Here is a 16,797-nt window from a genome sequence, read left to right as displayed (position 1 = left end):
ACGGAAGTGGCCCACAAACAAACAAGATGGATGAATGGGAATGGAAGGAAAAGCACTATGACAGACAGCCAAGCAAAACATCAAGACCAACAACAAAGTATTAAGCATTGGGGTCACAAGAGATAACCTCATGAAATCAAAACAACGTCCACTCATAAACGGAAAGTAAGCACAGGCAACGTAATCATGATGTCTGTAAGTGTGATATCAACCAACTCAACGCAAATACCAGACTGCCTTACTGAATGAGAGGTAGCCGCCTAAATACACGACAGGGTGTGTCACTATTGGCCGCTGGGACCATGTGCTCCAAAGTGGCGCCCTCACGTTACACTTGGGGACAGGAGCACGTGCAGCCACAGCTTACAGCATTACTGCTGCAGAGACCTCTAGTGATCATCAAAGTCTATGCCGTCTGGCACTGATTCAAAACCCACGGATGTTGATACCAGATCCGTCCGTCCCCCTGGAACTTGCGCGTAGGGGTGAAAACGCCCCGGACGGTGCTGCGGTGGTTGGTAGATGGGAGAAGACCTGGGCTCGTCAACTGGTGTTGTCGGGGAGGAAGGGATGTCTGAGGTGTCCATGACGGTGAACCCAGAGGCCAGGGCATCGGACGGAGTCTGCAGTCCATCTGGGGGAGGGGAGGGCCGGCGGTAGGCTCCCGGGGAGGCAGCAACCAGGCACAGTGGCAGCGAATCGAGGACCAAGTCTGTATCCGAAGGAGGTAGTGTAGGATGAGATGGCGGCGGGAGTCCCGTGGGGGTAAGCAGGTGGAGCTGGTTATGATGGCGGCACTCCAACGTCTGCACTGATGTCGCACGCTGCCCATCGGCCACAACAACTGTGGCAAGCATCCAACCCACCTTGTTCCTATACACACAGGCCCACACGACTGTGCTGGGGGCGTAACGGCCAGGAGTGGGGATGGGAGGGTGACGGCATCAGCAAATGGAGCAGGGTCCGTGGCTGTCACCCATGTAGGAGCTCTGCCGGACTATGTCCGTCAATCAGTGTGGTGCGATATGTGCTCTAAAACAGGGTGAGGGCCGGTGTGGTTGGAGAGGTTTTGGCCACCTTTGTCAGCTGTTGTTTAAATGTGCGGACAAGCCTCTGCTGCGCCATTGGAGGAAGGATGGAAAGTTGGGCTACAGATATGTTTGATACCATTGGCCTGACAGAAGTTGTGGAAGGAGGATGCCATGAATTGGGAGCCATTATCGGTGACCAATGTGTGAGGCAGGCCCTCAATGGCAAGAACCTGGGCCAGGGCCGCGAGTGTGTCCTCTGCGGTGGTGGATGTCATGCGGACAACATATGCATATTTGGAGTAGGCATCAACAATAAGTAACCATATGGACCAAAAAACTGGGCCTGCAAAATCGAGATGGATGCCATTCAAGGACCGGCAAGGCACAGGCCAGGTTGCAAATGACTGAGGAGGGCTTGCCTGGCGGTGTGCACACATTGTGCACCTGCGGACCAGGAGGCCAATATCGCCATCGATGCCAGGCCAATACAAGTACCAGCAAGCCAAAACTTTCATGCAGGACATACCCCGGTGTCTGTGGTGTAACAAACTGAGCACGTGATGTCGAAAATCTGGAGGGATGACCACCCAATGGGCATCCAGCTCCGTGGCCAATAGGAGGACATCATTGACTACAGAGAGTCAGGGGCTGAAGTTGGTCCGCATCCGACGAGTAATATAGGAGGACTAACCGTGGACCACGTAACGGAAAACCTGCCACAAGATAGAGCCTAGACGTGTAGCCATGGCATTGTGAGCACCCATAAAATTAAAATTCTATGTACTGACTTGACAGAAAATCCTAGGAAGTTCTGGTCTTACGTTAAATCAGTAAGTGGCTCGAAACAGCATATCCAGACACTCTGGGATGATGATGGCATTGAAACAGAAGATGACAGGCATAAAGATGAAATACTACACACATTTTTCTAAAGCTGTTTCACAGAGGAATACCGCACTGCAGTTCCTTCTCTAAATCCTCGCACAAACGCAGAAATGGCTGACATCGAAATAAGTGTCCAAGGAATAGAAAAGCAACTGAAATCACTCAGCAGAGGAAAGTACACTGGACCTGATAGGATACCAATTCCATTCTACACATAGTACGCGTAAGAACTTGCCCCTTCTAACAGCCGTGTACCGCAAGTCTATAGAGGAACGGAAGGTTCCAAATGATTGGAAAAGAGAGCAGGTAGTCCCAGTCTTCAAGAAGGGTCGTCGAGCAGATGCGCAAAACTATAGACCTATATCTGTAACGTCAATCTGTTGTAGAATTTTAGAACATGTTTTTTGCTCGCGTATCATGTTGTTTCTGAAAACCCAGAATCTACTCTGTAGGAATCAACATGGATTCTGGAAACAGCGATCATGTGACACCCAACTCGCTTTATTTGTTCATGAGACCCAGAAAATATTAGATACAGGGTCCCAGGTAGATGCCATTTTCCTTGACTTCCAGAAGGCATTCGATACAGTTCCGCACTATCACCTGATAAACAAAGTAAGATCATACGGAATATCAGACCAGCTGTGTGGCTGGATGAAGAGTTTTTAGCAAACAGAACACAGCATGTTGTTCTCAATTGAGAGACGTCTACAGACGTTAAAGTAACCTCTGACGTGCCACAGGGGAGTGTAATGGAAACAATATATATAAATGACCTAGTAGATAGTGTCGGAAGTTCCATGCAGCTTTTCGCAGATGATGCTGTAGTATACAGAGAAGTTGCAGCATTAAAAAATTGCAGCGAAATGCAAAAAGATCTGCAGCGGATAGGCACTTGGTGCAGGGAGTGGCAACTGACCCTCAACATAGACAAATTTAATGTATTGCGAATACATAGAAAGAAGGATCCTTTATTGTATGATTATATGGTAGCGGAAAAAACACTGGTAGCAGTTACTTCTGTAAAATACCTGGGAATATGCGTATGGAACAATTTGAAGTGGAATGATCATATAAAATTAATTGTTGGTAAGGTGGGTACCAGGTTGAGATTCATTGGGAGAGTCCTTAGGAAATGTAGTCCATCATCAAAGGAGGTGGCTTACAAAACACTTGTTCGACCTATACTTGAGTATTGCTCATCAGTGTGGGATTCGTACCAGGTCGGGTTGACGGAGGAGATCCAAAGAAGAGTGGCGTGTTTAGTCACAGGGTTATTTAGTAAGTGTGATAGTGTTACGGAGATGTTTAGCAAACTCAAGTGGCAGACTCTGCAAGAGAGGCGTTCTGCATCGTGGTGTAGCTTGCTGTCCAGGTTTCGAGATGGTGCATCTCTGGATGAGGACCAATATATTGCTTTCCCCTACTTATACCTCCTGAGGAGATCACGAATGTAAAATTAGAGAGATTTGAGCGCGCACGGAGGCTTTCCGGCAGTCGTTATTCCCGCGAACCATACGCGACTGGAACAGGAAAGGGAGGTAATGACAGTGGCATGTAAAGTACCCTTCGCCACACACCGTTGGGTGGCTTGTGGAGTATAAATGTAGATGTAGAAAAGGCAGACCGTCCAGTGCATCCCGGCAGGCAGAATCAATGTGAAAGCAGAGGACCCCCCCATCGGGGCCTACTAGGAGACGTCACAAAGCGTCCGCGTTAGCATGGTGGGCGCTGGTCTTATACCAGATGGTGTAAGTGTAATTCCGTAAAAATAACACCCAGTTCTGGAGACGTTGAGCCGTCCTCTGTGGAAGGTGAGAGTGGGAGCTGAAAACATAACTAAGGATTTATGGTCCGTCAGGAGGGTGAAATTTGCCCCAAAGTGACAGGTGTGAAATGTTTGGATGGCTAACACTATCGCCAGGGCCTCCTTTTCAATCTGGGAGTAGTTCCTTTGTGCTGGGTTTAACATTTTGGATGCATAAGCGATGGGCTGTTCTGAGCCATCGGTATTCCGATGTGCGAGAACTGCCCCAATGCCGTATGCCGATTCATCAGCTGTCACAACCAAGGGGTGGTCCGGAGAGAAGGGAGTAAGGCGAGGGGCGGACTTCAGCATCATTTTTAAATGGAGAAAAGTCTGGTCACAGGCAGGACTCCAATCAAAAGTCACCCCCTCACGATGCAAGTGATTGAGGGGTTGAGCAACGGAGGCAGCTTGGGGTAAGAACTTTAAGTAATAAATAGCCTTGCCCAAAAACACCTTGAGTTCAGACAAGACCTTGGGATGAGTAAGGGCTTCAATGGCCGCAACATTGAGATCCGAAGGGCGAATGCCATCTTTGCCAAGCCAGTGGCCCAAGTATTCCACTTCCAGTTGAAAAAAACAATGCTTGTCCAGCCGACAGCGTAAACCTGCAGATCGCAGAGTGTGAAATAAGGCACTGAGGTTGTGCAGACGTTCCTGGCAGGAACGCCCGGTGACCAAGATGTAATCCAGATAATTCACGCAGGCCGGGATAGGCCACGTAAGCTGCTCCAGGAACAGCTGGAAAATTGCCGGTGCCAAACAGACACCAAATGGAAGGCACTTGATCTTGCATAATCCGAAAGGTGTGCCGATAACCATGATGTTCTGTGAATCAGCATCCAAGGGTAACTGGTGGTATGTCTCAGCCAGGTCGATCTTTGAAAAGTACTCGCCCCCCACAAGCTTGGCGAGAAGGTCGTCCTGTCAGGGAATGGGGTAAGTGTCGACTAAGCACTGAGCATTGACAATAGTGCCAAAGTCCCCACACAGCCGAAGGGACCCATTGGATTTCCGTACGACCACCAGTGGTGTCGCCCAAGTACCGTATGTCACAGGCTCAAGGACACCAGCAGCCTGGAGCCGATCAAGTTCCTTCCTGACTGCTGGCCGTAAGGCCACCGGAACAGATCTGCCGCAGAAAAAGTGAGGCTGCTCATCCAGCCGCAGTGTGATGTGTGTCTGAAAACGTGAAGCACACTTGAGATCCATTGCAAACAGTGATGCAAAAGCAAGTACAGATCATCCAAGTACTGAAAAGGAACAGCCATGGAAATGACCTTAACTTCATCGGAAATTGGATTGCCAGTCAGTTGAAATGCATCCTGGCCAAAAATATTCAAAGCTGATGGATGGTTGACGACAAAGGGAACATGAAGACGAACTGCCCATGAAGGAAATGGAAACGTCACCATAGGCAACCAAACGCCGAGAGGGAGATGACAACACAGGGGAGCCTAGGCGGGTGTATGTCACAATATTAATCAGGGAGACTGTGTCCCCAGTTTCAACCTGAAAACTGACATCCTCAGTAAAAACGCAGAGCATGAGGAATAGCTTCTGTGCCGATGGGTCCTCCAGAAGGATGACCGATTGCAGAGCATGTACTTGAGGCCCAGGAGGGGCAGGATGGGAACGAGTCGAGAGACTATGACAAACAGATCAGATGTGGCCCCCTTTCTCACACAGTGTGCATATTTTCCAGCGGTGGGGGCAATCAGCTTGAGAGTGTGTGGTAAAGCACTGTGGGCAAGATGAAAGTGGGCAAGATGAAAGTGGGCCACGCGACCGGCAATGAGGGGAGACCAGAGGCTCTGATGCCGTAGAGACGTCAGACAAAGAGGAATCCCGACGGCACTAGCCTCTGTTGGCCGGGCCACGTCTACATCACGAGGGCGGAACCCACAGAGACGCATCAATCACTGCCACTTGCAGCTGTGCCCTGAGACGCTCATTAGCTGCCTGAGCACTTTGAAATGAGTGGGCAGTGCAGAGAATCTCTTCCAATGAGGAATTTTCAAGTTTCAGTGCCTCAGTGCGGACCTCAGTATCGGGAGCCAGCTGAACCACCACATCCTGGATCGGGGAGTCCACATACGAAGCCTTACACTACCGATTGGTGCATGTAAAATTGCATCGACAACTGGGACCTTGCAAGTCCGTGACCCAGCAACGTTATGATTGACTGGGCTGTTTATGGCACTGGTGAAACTCCAGTTGAGAGGCAACCACATGGTAGTGCTGTGAAGAATAGTTTGTGAGCAAAAGGCATATCTCCTGGAAAGAGAGAGCCACCAGATCGGACAAGGATGCCAACTTGCGGAGAATAAAGAATGTGTTTGGGGAGTCCCAAGACAAAAACAATGATCGCTGCAAGGGGTCATCCGTGACTTGAAAAGCCGTGAAATATTGTTTCAGCCGATGTAAGTATGTTTCTCCCAGTCTTCTTTAGCGTTATTTAATGGTGGGAACAATGGTGGATGTGGGAAAGCATTGAACACCCGAGGACTCCGAATCTTTTGTGGTAATATGTCCCGGGCATCGACTTTGTCCATTAGCATCCGCATTGACTTTCGTAAGATGTCTAACTGGAGCTGCTGCTGCTGCTGCTGTTGTTCCAGAAGACAGACCAATTTAGCCTCCATGCTAACAACTACCACCATTTACCTCGTTGCCAAAATGTTGTAACCATGACAGGCATGGTTGCGGGGTTGCCACTACTGAAAACGTGGAGGGACCGAACGGAACCAGCTGTGAACAAACAAGATGGATGAGCAGGAGTAGAAGGACGAGCACGACGACAGACAACCAAGCAAGACACCAAGATCAACAACAAAGTATTAAGCAACAGGGTCACAAGAGGTAACCTCAAAAATCATAACATCCACTCGTAAACAGGAAGGAAGCACACGCAACATAAACATGATGTCTGTAAGCGAGATATCAACTGACTCAACGTGAATATCAGACTGCCCGCTGAGTGAGAGGCAGCTGCCTAAATACACGACAGTGTATGTCACTGTTGGCCGCTGGGACCACGTGCTCCACATTAGACTTGGGGCCAGGAGCGCTCGCAGCCACGGTTTACGGTGTTACTGCTGCAGAGACCTCTAGTGGTCATCGAGGTCTTTGCCATTGGTGCAGATCCAAAACCCGCGGCACTCGGTACCAGAATTCTATCAACCAATGGACACAAGGTCATGGCCCCAACCAGGTTCCTCAAGTGCATGGCCGGGCCTACCATGGAAACTTAATCGTTGGTGTAGCTAATGGTGTGCAACATCCACATCCAGTCAACAGTTGATTGGCTGGGTCCTCCATCGTGCAGCGTCCTCCTTTGTGCAGCTCTTTTTATGATGATCGGTGTATTTTAACTACGGATCCACTCTGGCTTCATATGTATAGGCAGAAAATTCGCTACTGGACAGTTGATCTGGTGAGCAAAAGAGGGCCCATTTTGAGATAATGAAAGTAATACAAGTGCTAAGGACAGCTTAAACAAATCACTGAAAATCCCCCATGTTGTACATGTTGCGATCCAGTAGGCTTCAAATCCAAATGATGCTGATGATGATGATGATGATGATGATGATAACAACAACATTATTAATAGCTGGTTAGTGTCCCTGAGGTAAAATCAATTTGTGTGTCAGAGGTGTCACAAGTTAGTCTTTAGTGCACTGTGATTAGGATTTCCTCTCCCCTCCTAATCACCACCACCACCACCACCATCACCACCACCACCACCATTCAGTTGAGGGAGGGATAATCACGTTGGTGGCCAAAGTGTGAAACATCTGGGTGTAAGAAGTGTTACATTAGCAGAGAGTATCAGCTTCTGTTTCATTTTGACATTAGCATTGTCATTGTGTGGTGACAAAACAGGTGGGATCATTTTCTTTAGTATACAATGCAAAGGGACTTGTTCATCCCTGACTTTGAAAAACTTTTATGTTTACACATGTGACAGCTATGATCATTTTCCTGTAAGAGTTCAGTAAGCACGATTAGATTTTCCAGGCAATAACTGTTTCATGAGTTGTTGGAAAATAGCATATGTATTGTTTACTGATATTGTCCTCTGGGAGTATTGAAATGAGACAGTATCTGTACCACTTAATTATGTCCTGAATTTAGAGGCTGCACAGTGTAAAAACCTAAACCCAATATACTGTCAAACACTGTAAAGTGAGAATCAATGGGTCATCCATAGAATCTGAATTTTCTTCAGGCAGCTATGTGCACTTTCAGAGATATAAAGGTTGACAGAGAAACCCAAGTCTGCCTAGTTCTGAAGCAGCTGAGACTTTCCAGTGGCGACTTTGTTTCAGCTCATAGCAGCCAGGTAGACCAAGCTGTCAATCAGCAGCATCTCAGCCTGCTAACCTTTTTATGGAAGCTGTTGTTTACATCAGTATGGCAGTACCAGTTTGTGTTCACACACAAATGTCCAATATGTATTGTGCCCCCTATGTTGAGGCTACACTGACTGGTGCTACCCCAACATTGCTTCACTTGTTGTTCACCCACTTTTCACTGATGATGATGATGATGATCATCATCATCATCATCATCATCATCATCATCAGTGAAAAGTGATCATCATCATCATCACAATAAATATTGTCTCTAATAACCTCAACCTTGGTGGGACATTAGGCTCTAATCTCCACTGTGATATTTGATCTTACCACTGTGTTAAAGAAGGATGGTTGAAATTTTTACACTAACTTTAGATGTACCCATACTGAGTCCCATGTATAATGCCACAAATGTGTACTTAGTATTCTCATTTTTATCAAGCAGGTTGATGGCTGTGGTAACATGCATTCTGAGTTTAAACAATGTGACAAAAGTTGTTAGTATGTAAGTTTGAAATGGGACTCATATTACTCTCTTAAATTTGCACGGTAACTATACATGTTTTATTGCAAACCTTTTGAGTATTCGTAAGGTGAATCATTTGAAAAATGTATGTGTGACCATTCCATAGAGCTCTTTCTGGTGCTTCAGTGATTGTGAAACAGCGATTTTCAGTATTCTTAATTTTCAGGAAGCCAGATACTGCTTGAAAAACTTCAAAAATTCAAGCCCAAAATTGCTGTATTCAATGGGAAGCTGATATTTGAAGTATTTTCTGGGAAAAAAGATTTTAGTTTCGGGAGACAACCGGAATTTGTTGATGGGACGAATACAGTAAGTAAATTGAGTTAATTACTCTCTCTGTGCAACAACCAGGGACATTTGTGCTGAGGTTCTTTTTTCTTATTTTATGTAGTATACTGTGTCACATGCATGCTGTTTGTGTATCTGTACAACCACAGGCAATGCACTCTTTATGGTATTGTCTTGTATACTATGTAAAATATGTCTAAAAATGTAGTATCATACTGTATAATATCAGCGTGAATTTCAAGTGAGATCATTTGGATTTTTTTATGTGCATAATTTAAGATTGTAACTGAGTGGTCATTTTAATTGTACAAGCTAATACATTAGTGAGCCAGTTGATGTAAGTCAGTCAGTTGATATTCGAGGTGATCCTTTAGCTGCCTAATGGAAATGTAACTTGGCAGTGCTCACTGGAGAAAGAATGTTAAAGCAGGTGTTTATTTGAGAGAACTAGCAAAAGCAACTCTGGAGTGCTACTCACAAGCACCTGTCCATCTGAGAATCAGTCTCGGTGAGATTCACAATTGAGAGTGACTAGTGAGCTGTTCCCAGGAAGCAGTTCATGAGTGCTCTCCACGACACCAGTATGTGGCTTTCGTAGTTACAATGGAGAATTCTTAATGTGATTTCACAAAAGAGGAAACTTGCCAATACCGTAGTGATTCAAATTCAAACTATTTATAGGCCTAGTAAGAGTCAACATTATCAATTAAATCGTGGATAATTTGAATAACTTTAAATGGAGTGAGCGAGTCTAAGGATTCCATAAACTAGGACCTTGTGCTTATTTTATTGGGAATGGAGGAGGAAGAGTAAAGTATGCAGTTTCACAGAAAAATATGAAAGACAGGTTTGAAACTCATTTTATGAATACTGAAAGTGAATTGACATGGCACTGTAGACTCATTGTGGTCTGAATGTAGAAATGCAAGAATGAAACTAAAAAACTTACCACATTGCTTGATGTTGTACCTGAAGATACACCAGGAATAATGAATTTTAATGCATTGAAATGTGAGCAATTACTGAGGACAAGAAAATTTTGTGTAAATGACAAAGTGAAAGGTAATACGAAATCTGTGCGTATGTGGCGTGGTTTTTTTGTAAATCTGAGGGCAACAATTTACTAATATTGGAAAATAATAGTTACTCATTGCATGAATTGTATTTTGACCTTTTTTTTCCCTCAGTTCTGAGAAGTGAGTATAGTTTTAAAATAACAGATGATATCGTGTTAAAAAAAAAAGTGTAGCTGAAGATGTGATTTCAAAGCTACTAGATTCCAGTTTCCATGACACAAATTTATGTATAAAATGCATATTTGAACCATCAGCTGTTTTTATTTTACACCCAAACATCTACCTTTTTGGTCTTGGATGAAGGGTACTGAATGTATACAGTGTATACTGCACTCTAAACATTTAGTATTCGTATGTTTGCGTTTAAAGTCCTGTGTCATATATTTACTGTCATGGCATGCACTACACATTTTAAGCATTGACTAATGCAGTATGGTGGCTTAAACCACTTTAACCCTTCGTACGTGAAGATGGTCCAAGACCGAATCTGGTAGATGTTTGGGTGTAAAATAAAAACAACTGATGGTTCAAATGTGCATGTTTTTATAATAATAATAATTATTATTATTATTATTATTATTATTATTATTATTGTTGTTGTTATTGTTTTGCGAAAAAATCACAAACAAGCATTTAGGTGTGAGCAGGAGCATTATTGTGGTGCCACAACTGACGTAATGTCTATAAGGCACATAAACAGAACAACAGTGTATACACAAGTTACATGCCGTTCTCTGTGTCACTTGTTTATCTCACTATGATAGGTGCAATATTGTTCTGTCTGATGCTTCTTTGGATTGATGGCAAAGTGGAGCATGTCATAGTGCTGGCAGTTGTGCCAATAGCTGTCAAGAGTTCAGCATTGGCTGCTTTGTCCTTGAAGTTTGATTATATGGAAATAGTTAACTAAAGTAAGCAAGGACAATCACAAGAAACTAGCATACATCTAACTAGTGGGACTATGTGAATTTAAAGTGTTGTCAGTTATTTAGACAAGCTACCTATTGCCAATTTTCCAGGATATCTTCTTAGACAGAAAATGTACTTCAGTTATTGAGATAATATATGCAATCACAGGAACTATCCATAAAAATTTATTGAGATTTCAAACGGTTTTAATAGTACAACAAGAAGTGTTACAACTTAAAGAGGAAAAGTGTCTTTTCAAGGCTGAACAGATCAAGATGCATTACCACTGTGTGTAAAGAAAATAGTCTGTATATTTATCTAGAAATAGGTCAAGCCGTAATTGATTTTACAGCTGTCCAAAACTCCAATGTTTTTCAGGAACTTTTGCTCAAAATAGATGATTTATTACAGACTTTTTGTGGGAACTGTATGATTCCAGGAATTGCTGTAGTGTGATGCTTAATTCCTTTAGGAACATGCATGTCAAATTAAACCAATAATATTCGTAGAATTTGAACCACTTTTTTCATTCTGTGTTTACAAAATAAATTGGTTTCTTGTAACTGTGACTAATGCAAATCACACAGATATGTTTTATCTACTGTGTGTCATTTTTCTGTGGGTCTTACTTTATTTCATTATGCCTGTCACTTACTTCACAATTCCTATATGGTAGCATAATTAGATAGACTTATGAACATCCAGCGTGCAATATTTCCTCCTGATATTATCCCTCTTTGTTGTGTTGTGTTGTGACTAATATTTCTTGTGAAACACATTAGCAAAACAGCTCATTTCAGCTGTCACCATTGGGACCAAGGAATTGCCAGTGTATTGAAAGATATGAAATAAACAATGTTTCATTAAAAAAACTGTGGGAGATAGGGGAAGAGGCTCACTCATGACACATCAAGAAGGGATAAAATGATGGGAAAATATATGTATGCCACCCACCTACTTATGATCAAATAACAAGTAATAACAAATAAATGGATACCTACAAAGATGCTGAAATTTGTGTGGGAAACCAGAAGAGAGGAAAACATTATGTACTTAGCTGAAGACAGAGTTATTTGCAAGTGACCTTGTATTTGAGTAGTAAAATAATAACACCCCAATGACGACTAAACACAGTCCCTGAGGATACAGAGATTCAGGTGTCCTTATAAAAATATTTACAGGCTCAAGAAATTCAATAAGACATGCCCCCAAAACTCTCACTAAACCTGAAAGAAGCCATTTGACAATGTAGAATGCCCTACCATTAATTTGGTCATGTTTTATTTTGTTTATATCTTTCTAAAATGTTATTCACAATTGCCTCAGATCATCACTTGCTTTATTGGTTAACATCTCTTCAGGATCTATTCAGGTGACTTGCTAGGTGAACATACACATGTGTGTGTGGGCATCACATTGCTATAGTGCACAAGTACAAAAGGAAACATTAGAACACTAACTGAGATAAGTTCAGAAATTGGCGTCTTGCATGGAGCTGCTCCATGTGATGATTCTGAAATAAAAGTAGGGAAGGGTCAGGAGAAAGAAGATTATCCCGATGAGGTACATTTTTTACATTGCTCGAGTTGGAGGAACTAAATGAGAATTACAGTGGTTGCTTAGATGCTATGCAAGACATAGCGTAATACAGTGGGACAGTAACCAATGTAAAACTCGAGTCACAACTTATTCTTCTCGACTTACAAAGCACTGCCAGAAGATTGTAATGGTTCCATCTCTTAGTACGTAAAGGCAACCAAAGGAGTTGGTACAAATAAGAGGCAACTGAATAATAATTTTGTATTTTAGACAAACACTCATTTATTTGAAACAAACAAATAAATACTTAATAATTGTGAAGTTATTGGAATCTAATTATTTGGCCTTTTATGTAAGGCATCATAGCAGAGACCTCCACAGTGGACTGTGTCCAATCAGTAATTAGTAGAAAAATTATTGAAAAGAGTGCTTTTAGCTCTGTGGTTCTAAAGGGGAGAGTTCTTACACCTCCATTAGTGTGTTGAGATGATGCCATGTGGCTTTAGATTAATATTCTTTCAAGAAAAAATGCAAGAAATGTTAACATTGGCTAGAGTTCACCTAGTGACAAAATTCAGAACCCTTTGGCCTAGCCACTCAGCTATCAGTCTACTGCAGAAAGCATGATCTGTAAATAACACGAGAACAAAAGCAGATTCTCGCCTGTTAGCAATGATGTCAGTAACTGTAAGTAGCTTCAACTGTTGCTCCTGTGGAAGATAGAGCCCAAGCTTCAGCTGCTACTCCGTTGGAAGATAGAGCCCTGGAGTGGAGACAGTGGAGTGTAGCATCAATTGTCAACTTAGTTCTCCTTTGTGGTGCATAGATGGAGGACTCTTATAGCCTCCTTGGACCTTTGTTGTGTTGAATTTTTTTCTCCCCTGAATTCCCTTACATATAATAATATGTTCAAAATTTAATCATTGTGGAAGTGATCTTTTACAGCCCAAACAGTACTTTGTTTTCCTAGCTGATCTTGCTGTGATAAGAAGAAATAGGTAACACTTTTTCTGGACTCAGTAATGCCTATGTTTCATAGGGAGTGTTCTGGCAGTGAAGCTACACAGAATCTTTCTCTCCAGCTTGTATTCCTCCATCTGGGGGTCTCCAGGAGGTAGAGATTGGACAACCAACAGATTATAACAATCGATTGGCCAGTAGACTGTTTTTCATTCTGTTGGTTCTTTCGGCCAAATGAAACTAGTCTCTGCTGCCACATCAACTATACGAGTGTTTTTCACTCACTCTCTTGGTCTGATTGCTTTCATTTAATATGAGACAACAGACAGAAACTTGTCTTTGATGGTCACCTCAGTCATATGAATGTTTTCACTCAGTCTACAGCCAGGAGTGTTTTCACTTACATGTATGTTCAGCCTTTACAGGTGTACATGAGCCATGACTAGGGTTTCAAACATTTTTAAAGACAATTATATCACATTTCAAGCTGAGGTCAATAAAAAGCAAAACTCTGAAAATGAAGTAAACAGAACATAAACACCACTCAGGAATTAAGCCTTAGGCCTGTTCCAGCTAGCCAACTGCTGTTTACAAGGCAGTACAAGGAATGATCTAATCTATGACCATGGGATATGTGATCAGCATGTTGCCAATCTTTCCATCCATTATTGCCAATAGATCAATCCTGATGATGCTGCTGCTGCTTCATTCAAGCAGCTCCTCATTTGGTCTCACTAGGCTGAGTGGACCCTGTTTCAGACCTACCTACCAACCTTGAAAAAATTCTGAGAAGGTACCGGGAATTTACTCCAGGTCTTTCTGCGCCGAAGGCAGCGACACTAATCATTTGGAGGTGGTCCTAAAAATGAAGTATTTTCACAATTTATGTATTTATTTAAATACATATAATTTTTACATATGAAATTAAATGTCAATTTTTGGTTGTTTTAAAAGTTTAATAACTATTGCTACATTGTAAATTTATGTTTAAATAAATTGACCAATTACTTTTTAATATAATTTATTGAAGATCTCCCAACCATCTCTCTCCTCAGACCCAACACCTACACCCCTATACCTCCACTCAATCCCCTCAATGGTTGGAGTCTGGCTAATCACAGCTATGAGCTCACTGACAACATATTCAGCCTTTCAGCTACTCCAAAACCATGTGTTTTGAACCGAGAGTCCAAAATATTTGTTTTGGCACAGATGCTGGTGCTGTCTTTTTTCCTGTAGCAGTTTTGTAAGCAATGTCTGCTGTGGATGGGTGGGAAGCCACTCTTACAGTTGTGAGGATGACCTTCTGCTCTCCCACTTGGGCATTGTGGAGTCAGTGGGTTGATGAGGGATCACAGGAAGCTGTTGGAGATGACAGAAGGCATTGAAGAAAACTCTTTCTTGTTTCAACAAGCTAGAGCAGTTATAGGTGTGCCCTCATCCAATGGGTGCCGCCTGGCTCGATCCACGGCATTTTTGTTCCGTGGGCTCGGTCAGGTGTCCATGTCTGCCTCACGCAAAGTGATGCTGCGTTGTGGCTTATTTTCTGAGTGTTAGCATGGATGCTTGGCAGTGCTGAGACAGCAGCTAGCACTCATACCCCCCGCAGCACAGCTGGTACTGGCTGCGCAGTCATCTGCAGTGCTGGACAGAAGTGTGGAGGACGGGTATCACAGTGCTCAAAATCTGGACTTTGGTGTATGAGTGTTAAGATGATTGTGACGGTGGCCATGCAGTATGTGCTGGCATGTCATCTGGTTATGGTAGCTGGCTCAAACCTGTGCAGTGGCTGAATCACAACATATTAATAAGGCTTCAGTGACTTTTTCTCTGCCGAAGGCATGCACTGTCAGTTGGCACAATGCTGCATTGACAAGTTGTTAAGGCATCTTGCCTCTCTCAGACATAATGTGTGTGGCACTTTGCAGATCAGCCATGTCAGCAGCTGCATCTCTTTGGGACAATAACTGGAACACTTGTGTCCTCAATTTCCTTAGCATCACAGTGCTCCATCCATACCACACACCACAATGTACCTCCCTTCTTTTGAGAAACCCATCCCTGAATTTAGTTTGGTGTTGCTAAAATGTAGGCAAGCTAGAACAGATACTCAGATACTGGTTCTGAAAACAGTGCAAAAGCCCTGCGAACAAAAAGTAGAATAGCAGATATATGTTGCTACACTTTGACTCCAGTGGTTGCTTTTGTTCACTCCATTTGCGCTTGGGTCCACTTTTATGTAATCCACTCGCTGTTTCATGCAATATTTTTTATGCTGCTCCACTGAGTCTCTCAGTGAAGCTAGTACAACACCTGCAGTCTACACACTCACTAGTCCATTCAGTATATGGGTTAAACTTCCTTATAGGGATACAGTTTTCGGGTTCCAGAAGTTTTCCTACAATTACGCGATCACTATGCTATAGTGCTTCTGCTTGACCTATGTAAAATCACAGGAAACTATACAGAATTTGCACAAGAATTCAGTCAGAAGGACCTGAACATAAATTATTTACAAAAAGAATCCATAATAAAGTCACTTCAGTTGCATTTCTGATCATAATGTCTTGAGAAAGACATTATCATCAGACTTAAGTGATGAAACTTCACTCCTTCTCACAAAGAGATGTGTTTAGTTTCCATGCTCCATAAACTCTGTGATATCACTGGTATGTTCATTTAACTACAGGCACACTACCAGCTATAACTTGTGCCTCTTAATTCAACTGCTATCACTGAGTAACATTTTCCCCATTTGATATTTCTTTGGAACTTGATATGTTTTCCCGTTACGACTCTCATTATTCCTTTCACTGATCCTAATGGTTATCTGAAGTAGATTCTCTGCTGTGCTTCAGACCAAACTTTGAGAGACCAGGAATAGTATAACAGTGACATCTCAGCCAAGTGACTCATCTCACATCCGTGATAGCCCAGCACCTTGCTGTGCTGTTTTGAGCCAGTGCAGCACAATAAGAAGACAAAAAAACCCAAACCATATGATGATGTTTTTTTTTTATTCTGTCAGTGCTTTCTGCTTTCACAAATGCAAGCAGGAGGAGTGTGTGGCAGAAATAGAAAGGAAGAGAAAAGCTCTGCACACAAATCAGTCACTCTGGACATCCAACCACACATCAACTGGTGTAGATCCCTTGAGAATTTACAACTTACATGACAGTACTACTTTTGATAAATTATGTCTACACATATCTACTATTCATGCTTGCCTGAACTTCCCCAACATATACTCGCCTTCATTCCTAACATACTCTACGCAGACAATGAAAAAGGGAACGGGTACTTACTCGGGAGTAATATACAAGAAACCCACAAGTGATTACAGAGGTTCAGGAAAGCTCTTTAGAGTTTGAACAAGCTATAGCATAGCTACACTACACTGCAGAGTGTGGTCTGC

At 43.0% G+C, this 16,797-nt stretch overlaps 1 protein-coding gene across 1 annotated transcript in view; it reads left to right on the top strand.

Annotated features, from left to right (window-relative positions):
* Positions 1-16,797, top strand: part of LOC126299457 (uncharacterized) — a 226,942-nt gene that overhangs the window by 186,268 nt on the left and 23,877 nt on the right. The window contains exon 6 of the mRNA XM_049991374.1: positions 8,777-8,919. Within this exon, the coding sequence (XP_049847331.1) occupies positions 8,777-8,919 (143 nt within the window). The remainder of the gene's footprint in view (positions 1-8,776; positions 8,920-16,797) is intronic.

This window comes from Schistocerca gregaria, chromosome X (assembly GCF_023897955.1).
Source record: "Schistocerca gregaria isolate iqSchGreg1 chromosome X, iqSchGreg1.2, whole genome shotgun sequence".
In the NCBI taxonomy this organism is placed as follows: Eukaryota; Metazoa; Arthropoda; class Insecta; order Orthoptera; family Acrididae; genus Schistocerca; species Schistocerca gregaria.
The sequence above is the reverse complement of the archived record's forward strand: the minus strand, read 5'-3'. Positions and strand labels throughout refer to the sequence as shown.